This window comes from Rhagoletis zephyria, unplaced genomic scaffold (genome assembly GCF_001687245.7).
Source record: "Rhagoletis zephyria isolate East Lansing unplaced genomic scaffold, Rhagoletis_zephyria_1.1 Rzeph_scaffold_00093, whole genome shotgun sequence".
Taxonomy (NCBI): domain Eukaryota; kingdom Metazoa; phylum Arthropoda; class Insecta; order Diptera; family Tephritidae; genus Rhagoletis; species Rhagoletis zephyria.
The window spans coordinates 148516-162293 of NW_016157177.1; the positions used below are offsets into that span (position 1 = coordinate 148516).

Genomic DNA, 13778 nt, shown 5'->3' on the forward strand with positions numbered 1-13778 from the left:
ACTTAACTAAATGTACTCTATGTACTTCATAATTAATGAAAACTAACTATTTGTTATTTTCCTTTTGCAGTTATCCTGTTGAGGTCACCACCACCGAACTGCAATCATATCAGGAACGCCAAACAGTTTGGTGTCTCAATGTGCCACCACGTTGCTCGACATATCAAATAAAACATCGCACTATTAATAAGACGCGTACGCTTATGAAAACGCGTATTGTACGCGCATGTTGTGGTGAGTATAGAAAATGAAATTGTTACCATTATGCGTCCATATGTATGTACTGATTAAGTTACGTGATATTTTGATCAGTTTTGGCTATTTTTCTTTTGTTTATTTAATGTTTGTAATTTTTTTTTTTATAAAAACTTATATGGGTGGGCGAAAATGTACAACACCGTCAGCCAAAACAATTATTAAAAATCAACGCGTTCTCCTGGCGTCTTGAAATTTGCACTTTACCCTACTAAAATTTAATATGCAATAAAACTGCATAGCTAAAATGTTTCTACAAACTCTGAATAAAAGTTTAAAGTTTTTGGGTGTAATTGTTAAAGTTTGTTGAATTTTTATAATTTTTGTACAAAATTTGAAATGTGGATTTATGCGGTGCTGCTTATTTAATGTTCTAGACTTTTATAAAACAATTATACATACATTAAATAGACAAAACAAAAATAGTCAAAATGTCACTTAACTTAATCAGCTGATCACAAGGGTATCTTGGTGCAATGCACATAGTACATACATATGTACATACATTTAGCAATTAATTGTTGGTTTGCTATAGAAACATTTATCTTAATCAAACAGCCTCTGTGGAAGCAAAATCACTTAATCTTATCACGGTTGAAATCGCTTACTGCAGCCGTGTAAGCCAAAGAAGCTATCGCTCTGAAAGATACGAATTTTGATAAATTTCTTGAAAAGTGAAATTATCCAACAGGATTTTTATGATATTTTAAAGAGTTTATTAGTTATACTTACATATCGCTAGTTAAGAGTGAAATCACATATTTTGATTTAGGAAGCAACAGAAACTAAAATGCGCAGTGTTTCGACTATACGGTGGCAGGTGGAAAGAATAGTTAACGTGCACCGATTTCGCTGAAACTTGACATCTGCTTTAATTTTTCTTAGGAATAGGAAATTGTAAAGGTGGGCCTATTGCTTTTAACACTCAAATGTTGTAGAAATCTTTTAACGCAATCCAGTTTTGCACAAAAGTCGGTGAATAACTCACTGAAAACCTATAAAGTATAATTATTTAAAAAAGTGCTACAGCATTAAATTCGTCACTGTTATGAATAAAAAACAGCTTTTTATAATTTCCTCTATTGTATAAAAGTGGCAAATCGCAGAACCCGAAAAACATGCCCTTAACGCTCAGCTTAATGGCTAAAGATTGTGGAACAGCATATTCGAAATAGTCGCCATTTGCCTTCCAGCAGCGGCGAATTCGGCTTAGCATACACCACCGCTTTCAGTACGCGCCCCATGCAATGGGAAAGTTCGCTCTGCTCGGATAAGAGCGCGCTTCAAAGACTAAACACTTGGTGGTCGAGTAGTGCAAGTAATGCAAGTAATACATCAGAATTTATAGTCCAATCGATTAAGGTCTGGGCAACAGATGGTCAATAATCCGTGAAAATGAAGTTAGTAACAAGATTTTATGTCAATTGACCCGATGAGCTTGAGCGGAGTTTTTTTGAAACCATCAGAGGAGCTGCGTGGTGGCCACGTTCAACCTGCGGAACAAGTTTGGACACATGTCGTTATGACAAAGCATACACCCTATCGTTCTGTTTATTATACGATTCTTCTACAGTGAAAATATCCTTGTCCGTAAATGGAATTCTCTGTGACTGCTTTTCACGTACTGGCCATTTTTACTAAAATTTTTGTTTCAACGATTCTGTAAGTTGGTGCTGAGTCCCAAGTCACGTTTTATGTTGTAGGACATGCTGTCCTTACTGACATTCATTTCCCGGTATATGATTTTCCGCTTGAGAAGCACAAAGAAATTGGAACTAGACTTAAAAATAAAAACATTAATAAACTTAAAACATATTCTAAAATTGTGTATACTTTAAATAATAATTTCTCTTATTCCAGATGGTTACACGGAAAATCTGATTGGCGACGGTTGTATACCCGAATGCAGTAAAAAATGCGAACATGGCAAATGTATTGCGCCGGAGAAGTGCAAATGCGAACAAGGCTGGGGTGGCGATACGTGCGATATAAGTTGGTTGAGTTTTTCATATATATTTATTTTTATTTCTATACATATTTATAATTATATTTTGTGCAAATGTGTCTATAGTTGCTTTTTGTACCTTGTTTGTTTTTGTTATTATTTCCGTTTGTTGGACGTTCACTGTTCGTTTTTCATTTATCAAAATTTTAACTAAATTACATACACTGCGTAACTTGTTGTAGCTTTTAATATCGTACTTTGTTTGAAAGCGATTCGGCATTGTAATTAGCCATTTGCAGCAGTATTTGAGCTCAAAATTTCACACTTTTTTACGTTAATGACACTATTTTATTGAGACAGTAAAAGGATTGTTTTACTGCACATTTTTTATTCAGAAAAGCTTTTGTTTTTATGTAAAAAATACGATGTTGGTTACGTAGTGTAAGTAATTAAGCGTATTTATTACACTCTAATGCCTTATAAAAACGATGGAGGTGCAAAGGTGGAACCTACATACTATATTAAGGCATATCGTAAAATAATAATTTTTGCTTTATCACGCTTTTATACATTCATATTTTCTTATCGCTTTCGTTTTTGTGTTAAGTAATTTGCTTTTTTGCTTCATGTAAACAATGTCACTTCTTTATATGCGCCAAAACAGCAAACATTTCACACACTTTACATTCACGCTAAACACTCATATTTTTATTGAATCCTACAAGTGTCGTAAATCTGCTAGTCCCCTAATCTCAACCCCCGCACCCAAACACTTTGCTCAAAGTTCGTGTATCTAACAACTTAACTGTGATTCAGTCCAAGCAAAGTGGCTTTCGCAAGCAAATAACAAACAAAAGCAACAATAATTCAGGCACAATTTTGATACTTACTACGAGCATCTGTTCATTTAACTAAATAATCACCAAACTAAATTCCTATATAGATTGCCCAGCTGGTTACTGGGGACGCGATTGCAGCAAGCCTTGCGACTGCTTAAACAATGCCACATGCGATCCCGCCACCGGTGAATGCGAATGCGCCAAAGGATATACGGGTGAGAAATGTGGCGATACATGTCCGCCAGATCGTTACGGCGCCAAGTGTATGGAGGAGTGTCGCTGTGAGAATGGCGGCAGCTGCCATCACATTTCAGGCGAATGCAATTGTGCGCCTGGCTTTACGGGTCCACTGTAAGTTGTTTGCTATTGAAAGGTTTAGGGTTAATAATTCATAAAAAAAACATAGCTAATGTTAATGCCATTCGGTTGGGTATGTAGCCAATCTAATACTCAGCCAAAAATTGTTATCAGTTAAATTATTTACATTTTATTTTATTTTGTTTCCCTATCATTTGTTCATACGCGAAGTTGTGAAGACCTCTGCCCTGATGGCAAACATGGCGTGCAATGCAAACAAGATTGTCGCTGTCAGAATGGCGGCAAATGTGATCCGAAGAGTGGGGCTTGCCTGTGCCCGGCGGGTTGGACGGGTGATGTTTGCGCCAATAAGTGTCCAGGTGGCTTCTTTGGCGAACACTGCAAAGAGCAATGTGAGTGCTTCAAAGGTGGGCCATGTCATCACATAAGCGGAAAGTGTGAATGCCCACCTGGCTATCTCGGTGAACTGTGCTACGAGGAATGCCCATTCAACACCTACGGCCTAAACTGCACGGAGAAATGCAAGTGTCAGAATGATGCGCTCTGCGATAAGGCGACAGGCGCCTGCCAATGTGCGCCTGGATGGCGCGGCGATGACTGCAGCGAGCGCGTTTGCGCTTACGATAAATACGGCGAAGATTGCAATAAGACGTGCGACTGTGATGCGCTCAATACGCGCGCCTGTCATCCGGAGACGGGCAAATGCTACTGTGAGAATGGTTGGAGTGGCGCGCAATGCAATCGACCTTGCCCATTCCTAAAGTATGGTCCTAATTGTGAATTGAATTGCGAATGTGCAAATTATGCGCGCTGCTCACCGATTAATGGCACTTGCATATGCGCGCCGGGTTTCCAGGGCGAAAAGTGCGAGGAGCGTTGTCCGGAGGGTCGTTATGGGCAGGATTGCGCACAGAAATGTGAGTGTGAAAATGGTGCAGCGTGTTCACCTGAGACGGGACAGTGTAGCTGTACTGCCGGTTGGCGTAATATCAAATGTGATCGTCCTTGCGACTTGTACTACTACGGCGAAAATTGTAAATTCAAATGTGATTGTAAAAATAATGCGGGTTGTAATCCACAAAATGGCACTTGCACTTGTGCGCCCGGCTGGATGGGCGAAAAATGCGATCAGAAATGTGAGCCGTTTACATTTGGCCTTGGATGTGAGTTGCAATGCGAATGTGATGCCAATAATACGATCGCCTGTGATTCGGCCACGGGCAAGTGTGTCTGCAAGCAGGGCTGGGGAGGTAGGTTGTGTTGGTTGTTGGTTGAGCGCGGTGAAGCAGCTGTCTTACATATTGACTAACACATACTCACACCCGATAACACTCCTTCATACTACTTGCATGCGCATCAAATTTTGAAACTTAAACACATACCTGCAATTAGGTCAAGACATTTCATTGAAAATAATGCACTTTTTTGAATGCAAAAAAAAAAACAAAACGAAAAGAACGTTATGAACGTCATATCTGGTATATTTCATAACGACATTTAGACATTGAAATTTAATGCCCAACTTCCATTAGGCAATGTGGCAAAAGTTACATTAAATTTAAAAGATATTATGTGGAAACAGTCTTCATGACTCAATACGCAGTGTAAATCCGGCATTATCAGCGATGTGTATAGTGGGAATAATTGTCCTAAGATATGAAATTTAAATAGTCAAGTATTTGGAAAGATTTTATGGCAGTCGGTCATTGCAACAAATACAAATACAACACAATTGTTTAAAATTCCCCAGGCATACGTAAAAATTTATCGGTTTGATTGATTTTTTAGACAGTAAAACGTAAAGTAGGTATAGCATTTGATAAAGTTAAAAAATATTTGTGTCAAAAATTAATTTCAATTACTTTTTACATTTTTTTTAAATATTTTTCTTTTTAAAATTCATTTTTTTCTTTTTTAAATTTAAGTCTTTTTAACTTTTAGATCTTATTGTTTTAATTATATCATTTAATTGTTTGCAACTTATTTTTATTTTTCATTTATTATTTTTTAATTTACTTTAATTGTTAGAAACTTATTTTATGTTTTTCTTTCTTTTTTAAATTTAATTAATTTTTTTCTTTTCTAATTAAATGTTATTTTAAAATTTTTGTAGTACATTTTTTCTCTTTTATTTATTTTTCCTTTAATTTTTAGATTTTATTGTTTTAAGACGGAAAATGGAAAATATTTTTTAATTTCATTTAATATCTGTGTTCATAAGCAATAACCGCCTAAGTCCAAAACCCTGGATTCGAGAAAAAACGTTTAAAACATTTGGATTGTAATGTTAGCCTTATGGGGAAACCAAAATATTTTCGTCTATAACTTTTTAAGTAGTCTAGTTGGCGAGATGGGGATTTCACCTACCCATGGAATAGGGGTTGAAGAATACGATAGCACTTTTCCTTTTTGGTTGTTGTTGTTTCCGACCAAATTTGACAAGGGATGACGGAAATTCGTTCCATAATACATAATACGATAGCATATATAACACCATTCTTTCTTAAGTCGACTTAGACGGTTATTGCTTGTGACCACGGATATTTAGGGACTTCTTTTATTTTTTCCTTTTAATTTATTTGTTCTTTTTCGAATTAAAATATCTTAAATATTTAAGACTTTACTGCTCTAAATAGAGTATTTTTTAAGTTCATATAATTCTCAGGAACTTAAATTTTTTTCCTTTATTAAAATTAATTTTTTTTTATTTTGTTACTTAATTTCCTTTTAATTTCTAGACGTTCTTTATTTAAAAAGAACATTTTTTATTTACATATATTTTTTAGTAATATTCATTTATTTTGTATTTTTTTATTTTAACTTTTCTTAATTTAATTTAATTTAACTTCTAGTTCTTATTGTTTAACAAAAAAGTATACAGTAGCGGAAAAATAGAAAAGGACTCGACATTTTAAAAAACGTTTCCTTGACGAACGTCGGGTCTACGCTATTCGAGAACTGTCACCATTTCCACATTGGCAGCATTTCCACAAAATTGTTTGCTGAATATATTTTTCTGTTACAACAACAACGGTACTTGGCAACGAAGTTTCGCTGTCACCACAAATCTGACACTGAATGTGGTCTTAGTCTTCCTGAGGACATCAACCAGCCGAGCAGAGGCACCTTCATCGTCAAAGATCCAGATTTTGCAAGTGAACGAGGTAGTCGGCATCAAAAGAAGCTAGTCTCATCCGAAGCATTTCAAACTTTGTTATTGGAAGGGATTTTTACCTGGTCTTACATATGTACATATCTCTTACCGTAAAATTCTTACGTCGCCGAAAGAATCCTGACTTTTGAAAACTATTTCTCCACTTTTAAGTTTCATTGTAAGGTAGTATTTTTGTTGTTTGTTTTCAAACACTACGGCCAAGGAACTTCATGTTTATTCGTTCATTGTGATTCAACGTAATTTTTGATCTGATGGCCCGTATGATACGCAGTTTTGAAGCAAGCGGCATCCCTTCTCCCAGTAATAAAATAAGCTTTGCCCCAATACATGATTTAAGATAGGCTCATAGAGGACTAAAAATTTCATCGATACACAATATTCTGTTCACACCACATCTCCCTACTCCTTTACATATCTGCATTCAAATACTGAATTCATACAGTCATCTAAAACTTATTTTATTCTTGTTTAATTAATATTCTATTTCATTCTTCTTTATTGTTTGATTGTTCGTTTCTGTTGCGTTTGATTGCGTTGTTTACGTTTAACGTGGTTTACGTTGCAATTGTGTACACACACAAAAAAAAAAAAATAAAAAATAAACACCCAAAAAAAGGTGTACATTGCGAAACCAATTGCCCAACGGGTTATTATGGCGAAAATTGTGATCAAGTTTGCAGATGCTTGAATAACTCTTCGTGCGATCCGGACACTGGACGTTGTATTTGTGCTGCTGGTTGGACTGGTATTGACTGTTCAGAGCCATGTGCGCATGGGTTCTTCGGTGTGGGCTGCAGAGAACGCTGTCCCGAGTCAGCGCAAAGTAAGAAAAGCGAAATTAATTTACTTTTATTGAAACACTTTACCAATACATGTTAATTTCACACTTTTAGATAATACCAGCTGTGACCACATAACCGGTGAAATTGTGTGCCGCGCGGGCTACATTGGTTTGACTTGTAAACACCCCTGTCCGAGCGGTTACTACGGGCCAGGTTGCAAGAATCAGTGCCATTGTGAAAATGGTGGCGAGTGCAATCATGTCTCTGGCCAATGCTTGTGTTTGCCCGGTTGGACTGGTGCCAATTGCAACATTTCTTGTCCGGATGAATACTATGGACCGAATTGCGCGCAACATTGTCGCTGTCAAAATGGCGGCACTTGTCGCAAAAATGACGGATTCTGTGTGTGTCCAGCTGGCTGGATGGGCACGCGTTGTGAAGAAGGTATGTACAGCTTACTTTGTTAGGCTAGTGAATATTTACTTTTAACACTTTTCTAATTTTCCTTCAACACAGTGTGTCCTGAGGGCTTCTATGGCAAACACTGCATCACCCAATGCGAGTGTCCATCACAGAACTTCGTCTGTCACATTGCTGTCGGTTGTGTTTGTCGCAAGGGATATACGGGCGATAATTGCGATATGCTGTTGGCTGAAGAGCGCATACAACAAGCGCATGCGGGATGTAAGCACCAGCGCTAAATTATTTAGTTCCTTTTTTAATGCTAACCATTTTCATTTGTTTTTTTTTTTTTGCATTTTTGCAGCCAATCAGTCAGCTATTGTTTGGGGCTGCTTTATTTTCCTAATTCTACTCGGCGTTATATTGGCAGTCGTTTTTCATTATCGTCGACGCGTTTCTAATTTGAAAACCGAAATACAACATGTACAATATATTAGCGACCCCAGTCAAAGTTGGGCAGATCGAAATTTCGACAATCCCGTTTATGGTTATCCAGAAACTCAACAACACCAACAACAGCGTTTACTCAACAATATGAGACCGAAGATAAACGATTTGGATCGTAGTGGCATGTATACAGATAACTCGAATGCGAGCACTGGATGTGAGTTAAAATCTGTTGAAAGACGCTTCAAAATTGTATAATTATTATTTCTCTATTTTGCAGCTGCTTCGTATTCTGTAAACTTTACACATGATATGTTTGCTAAGAATTTAAATGCGGATCTCACCAATCCAAACGTTTACGACCCATATGAAGATCCTTTGAAGGAGGAGCATGTCTACGATGAAATCAAGCAGAAAGAAGGTTATAATCCCGGTAAGCTTATAATATTTATTATGTTATCCGATTTTACTTGATTGCTTTTGTAATTTCATCAATCTTAATATGCATAAACGCAAACGCCAATTTTACGTCAACCATTTGTAGTCAAAGTGTATAGCAAGAAACTATTTCCTGAGGGTAAGAAAGCAAATTCAAGCAAACGAATCATATGTGGTCTGGTGTGCGTATAACTATCGTCAGTTAATTTAATTGTTTTGTAAATTTTCTTAAACATTTCTATTTGTAGTAGTTTTTATGTACCCACTTACTAGTTGACACTTGCTTAGCATGAGGAGTTACACTTGCCGAGTAACTCACTTTTTTTAGTATACTTTTGTTTATATAGTAAAACCTTAAATGCTATTGAATACACATCAGCTTCGTAGTCCATTCGATTCGCGACGAAAGTGATATCGCTGAGCACGATCGTAATGCTTTAAATTCGCGAAATCTTAGAGACATACGCTTAAAACATTCACTGTTGTAACTTGCGAGAGCGCAGTTGGGGATGGAGACCCAAGAATTTAATTCAGCGATCAGGAATTGCAAATTTCGAAAAGCTGTAATGAAATTCAATTGATTTCAGCAGTGAGACGTAGAAATTTCGTGGAACTGTATTACTTTGTATGCACACTAAGGGCCATTTTCTCTGGCAGGTTTTAACATTTATCTGCCCCTAAAACACAAATTTTGTTTTGAAAATGTATTTCAAGGGCAGATAAATTTTAAAATTTACTAGAAGAGTTTTTAAAATTTTTAGTGCATAAGGTCGAAAGGTATTGAAAACATCCTTTAATATCCTTCAAAATTTGCAGTGTATGTATTTTTGAAAAATATTTGTTAAGGACTAATATACACATGACCACTTCCTCGATTTTCGTCCTTTAAACTGTATTAGCCTAAAAAAATTAAGTTAATTAAAAGGGCATTTTCAATACCTATTTGTCCTTGTGAACCAACAATTTTTTTTTTAATTCTTACAATTTTATCTTTTATTTGGTACCCATACTGTTGTTCTACATATCACTGAATTTTCAATTTTTTTTTTTCTTTAAAAAAAATCCTGACGACACACAGTGGGACGTCCCCATAAAAGCTGCGACCAAAAGTAGTTACAATACTAGTAGTTACAATACAAGAAGAAGAATACTATTCGGTACTTAGGAATGAAGAAATGTGAAAATGGTAAAATTCAACGCGCTACCACACCCACAGCTCTGGTGGGCGGAAATAGTAAATGTTATCCGATTTTGATGAAATTCAGAGCATATGCTGGTTTTATCGAGAAAAGCATAAATCTGAAGGAACGTATAATCGGCTTACATTATCGCCCACTAATTTTAGAAAAATAGGCGCAAAGTAAAAAAATCGTTTTTGATGAAATTCGGTGTGCCTGCTCGTTTAAGCCAAAATTTTCCAACATGGAAGATAATGAGTAGTTTCTTATTATGAGGAGAAAATTAACAGATACATTTACTTTGTTTCTAAAAAAGTTCCTATTTCTTTCTTTTAAAAATGACAAAACGAAAACATTTCCAAAAAATGGGCCCACATTCAGCTAGTACCTATGCGTATTAAATTTAGAAGCTTCTTTCCCAATGTTTGTTCCAATTTCAATACTTTCTTACTTATATGTACGCCTGATTCTCTTTTTACACGGTGGGAGAAAAGAAAACTGTACGAAAAGCGTACAAAATAGTTACAAATAAAACCATAATACAAAATAAAATCGTGCAAAGGAACATCTAAGTTCAATTAAAACAAATCGCGTAAAAAGAGAAATCGGTGTTTTAGTAGCAAAAAAGTTAAAATTTTCATATTCTTCACCACAGCATACCGCTTAAGGCATTATATAGCACAGTTGATTTGTGTACTTTGCATTCAATACTAAATGCACTGTTATATTTCACCTTCTCAAATGTCTTAGTTTCGTTTATTTGTTTACTTGTGTTCATTATTTATATTGTTTATAGCAACATTTAATACCATTTACATACATTTCACAGATGAATACGATCACTTGGACTACTCGCGGCCGAGTACATCGCAGAAACCGCATTATCATCGCATGAACGACACCGTGCTTAATATAAATCGTGATGAGGAGAAGCCGAGTAATTTGAAAGCAATGAGTCATCTACTAGAAAAACCAACAGCTAACGGCACAGCGGCTGCCGCCTTCGATGAAGCGGCGGAAGATGAAGATGGAACTGCCTCTACATCAATGGCAGCGCTAGCTAAGCACTATATGACAAATACGGCGGAGGATGCGACAAGCGATAGCATTTGTGATAACGCATCAACCGCCTCGCCAAGCTCCAGTCCAGGTCATGCTATATAGAAAAAAAACAACAGTAGATACATTTAATTTGTTTGTGTAAATGCGTCTAGTTATTGTTTATGTATGTATAATTTAAAGTAATTTATATAGCTTGTGTGCTGATGACATGGAAATCATCTGAAAAAATTAGTGACAATTGTTAGATGCCACGCTGAAAATGTATACATATGAAAGTGGATCGTATTTGAACGCGCCCACACACATACATATTTATATGAACGAAAAGCAGCGCTGCACATTCTATGTAGAAGTGTGTGAAAGTTTGCAGCGTAGCTTCCTTTTTAAAATATATTTTTTAACATTTTTTTATTTGTTTAATATTTATTCAATTGTATATTGTCTATTTTCGAACTGCATACACCAATATTAAGTCGATATATATTTGTATATTTGTATGCTCGAATAATGTTTGTATATTTTTTTTTTATGATTTCGTTAACTAATAAAAATAACACTGGCCGCTGGCCTTAAATTCCGGTATAATTGAGAAGCAAACGATGCCAATATTCGTAATTAAATTTGTTGCAATATGCTCAATTAAAAAAAAAAAAATTAAATTTTATACATTTTAATTTAAGCCAATTTTAGATTTATGTACATAATTTGCAGATTTTTTGTAAGCATGAACATTACTGGGTATGTTGCGTGGTTGATATTTTAATTAGTAGTGATATTATTTATAGCATGCATAAAAACATATAATGCACATTAAGTACTCGTATGTATGTATTTCATATAAAAAGAGAAACAAAGAAAAGCGAAACAGATATATATATAAATTAATGAAATTCCCCTGCTGTCTAAATAAATAGGCTAATCCTGTTTCTGGAAAAACAGAAAATTTAAATTTTTTGTAAAAAAAAAGTTTTATTGTTTTTCAAAATATTCGCCCATAAGATCTATACATTCGAGGAAACCAGTTATCGAAACATTTATGCCACTCTGAAGTGGATACCTCAACAATATAGTTTCTTGAATGCTTAAACGGCATCTTCAGATTTTGAAAAACGCTCACCACGCATTTGTGTTTAATAAACGGGAAGAGGAAGAAGTCATTACTCATTATTTAGACTTTTTTCTCTCCTTGTCTCGGTGAAGTTTGGAGACAAATCGGTTTCGGCGTGGTTCCAAAATACATCATATCGCTAGTTTTAAAGTAAAAAGTGGCTAAGTTCAGTTTTTCAAAATTTACAGGAGGGAATAAAAACCTTTCAAGCTCATTTTAAGTTGTAATTTAAATTTCGCATATTCTAAGCTAAAACAACTTAAAACGATTAAAATTCTACAACGCAAATGACAAATTTTTATATTCCTTGGCACTTATCAATTTTTGTGTGACTTTTTTGGACTTAGAACATTCGCGTATAGCTGAATAGAAATGGTTAGATGGTTTGTTCTTTTCTGTAACTGTGCATTTTTAATTGTGTATACTTCTTGCATCCAAATATATGTTTTCGTTTTAGAAAAATTGGACTTAGCAACTTTTCACTTAGGAAAATTGTGATGCATTTTTCACTCCTTGTATGCTGGGCAGGTGTTTCCCAGTTAATCAATGCAGCTTCATGTCCCTTCTCCAGTCGTATGGGTGCCGTCTTACATACATGTTGCGGTGGGAAACAGAACTTGTTGGTATAGTTCCCGGGAGTATCTGACTTCGCCTCGTGAAAGTCGCTCGAGAGGGCAGTCTGCAGTCGTATGTAGACCAGCACTCTGGCATATTTGCGGGTTTCTGACCACACTGGTACTGCGTAGTTCACCAATCACCTACCGGACGATTGGTTGTAGGTGGTTGGTAGTAGGATTTCCGAAAGCTAGCGACTTGTGAACTATGTTGCTTTCCCGAATTCGCATTAGTGTGTGCTCAAAAAGGGAAAAATCTGCCGAACATGAAAATGTACTAAAATATTAGGCTAGTTTATGCTGATATTTTGGCGCCTTCGACATACACGTAAAGTTCGAGCCTGAGCTGCTAGTTCAACGTGATTAAGCAACAAATTTAAGATTCGTGGCAGAAAAGATATTGCCATTTTGAAGCCCAACTAAAAAAAACACGTAATACTTTTTCAACGAAAAGAGTTCTGTGCAGAAGTACAATGCAGCACGCAGCCGAAGTTTAATAAGCATTTAATACATTTTTTTCATGAGGCTCGTTATTCAAAAAAATCAAAGTTAAAAAACTCTGAATGCGCATTGAGGACGCAGCAGGTCTCCGTTTTAAAGCGAAATATCTTTTGACTGAGTAAACAAATTCCACTATTTTTTTTTAACTGTTCTATGGACTTCCTTCCAACCGCGCTGTTGTACGAATGTAGTTTTTGCTCAACATGACTCATCAATAAATCTTTTCGCTAATGCATTTTTTCTTGGTTCAATTAAAATTTTCCAGTTGTCTGTTGAAAAAGTATTTATACTACAATACGATCTACATAAATTTGCGTTAAAAAAAAGGTTAATTAATTTTGCTCAATTTTGCTCAATTTTTTCATTGCTACGAAAAGCAATGATTAAATAAATACTTATGCCGGATTTCCACTAGGCATTGAATTGTCAAAAAAATATTGCCATTTAAAAAATGCCTTGCAGAAACGAACTTAATTAATATTTTGGTTAATCTATTAAATTAGTTGCAAATATTTTTATTGAACAAACTTTTGTCATTTAAGTGTTTGCCATTTAGCATACAGTGGAAGTCCGGCATTATACTATTATAGTATATATAAAAAAATATGTATACACGTAATCATACAAAATGTCAGTCAAAAAACAAGTACCTCTTCCCATTATGTAATCGATTTATAAACAATTATTAAGTGTTATGATTCCATTAAGCGGAAA

General features: G+C 35.5%; 1 protein-coding gene across 6 annotated transcripts in view; it reads left to right on the forward strand.

Annotated features, from left to right (window-relative positions):
* drpr (multiple EGF like domains draper) overlaps positions 1–12812 on the forward strand; it is a 45118-nt gene extending 32306 nt beyond the window's left edge. The window contains exons 3-13 of one of the 6 annotated variants that reach the window (XM_017631433.1): positions 71–234; positions 2116–2247; positions 3144–3390; positions 3568–4607; positions 7149–7355; positions 7426–7758; positions 7831–7998; positions 8081–8380; positions 8444–8596; positions 8708–8740; positions 10609–12812. In XM_017631433.1, coding sequence (XP_017486922.1) covers positions 71–234; positions 2116–2247; positions 3144–3390; positions 3568–4607; positions 7149–7355; positions 7426–7758; positions 7831–7998; positions 8081–8380; positions 8444–8596; positions 8708–8740; positions 10609–10943 — 3112 coding nt within the window. In that variant the 3' untranslated portion in view covers positions 10944–12812. Of the gene's footprint in view, positions 1–70; positions 235–2115; positions 2248–3143; positions 3391–3567; positions 4608–7148; positions 7356–7425; positions 7759–7830; positions 7999–8080; positions 8381–8440; positions 8597–8707; positions 8741–10608 lie in introns of all 6 variants that reach the window. The other 5 variants (XM_017631425.1, XM_017631440.1, XM_017631447.1 and 2 more) reach the window with 5 other exon arrangements.
* The last annotated feature ends 966 nt before the right edge of the window (positions 12813–13778 follow it).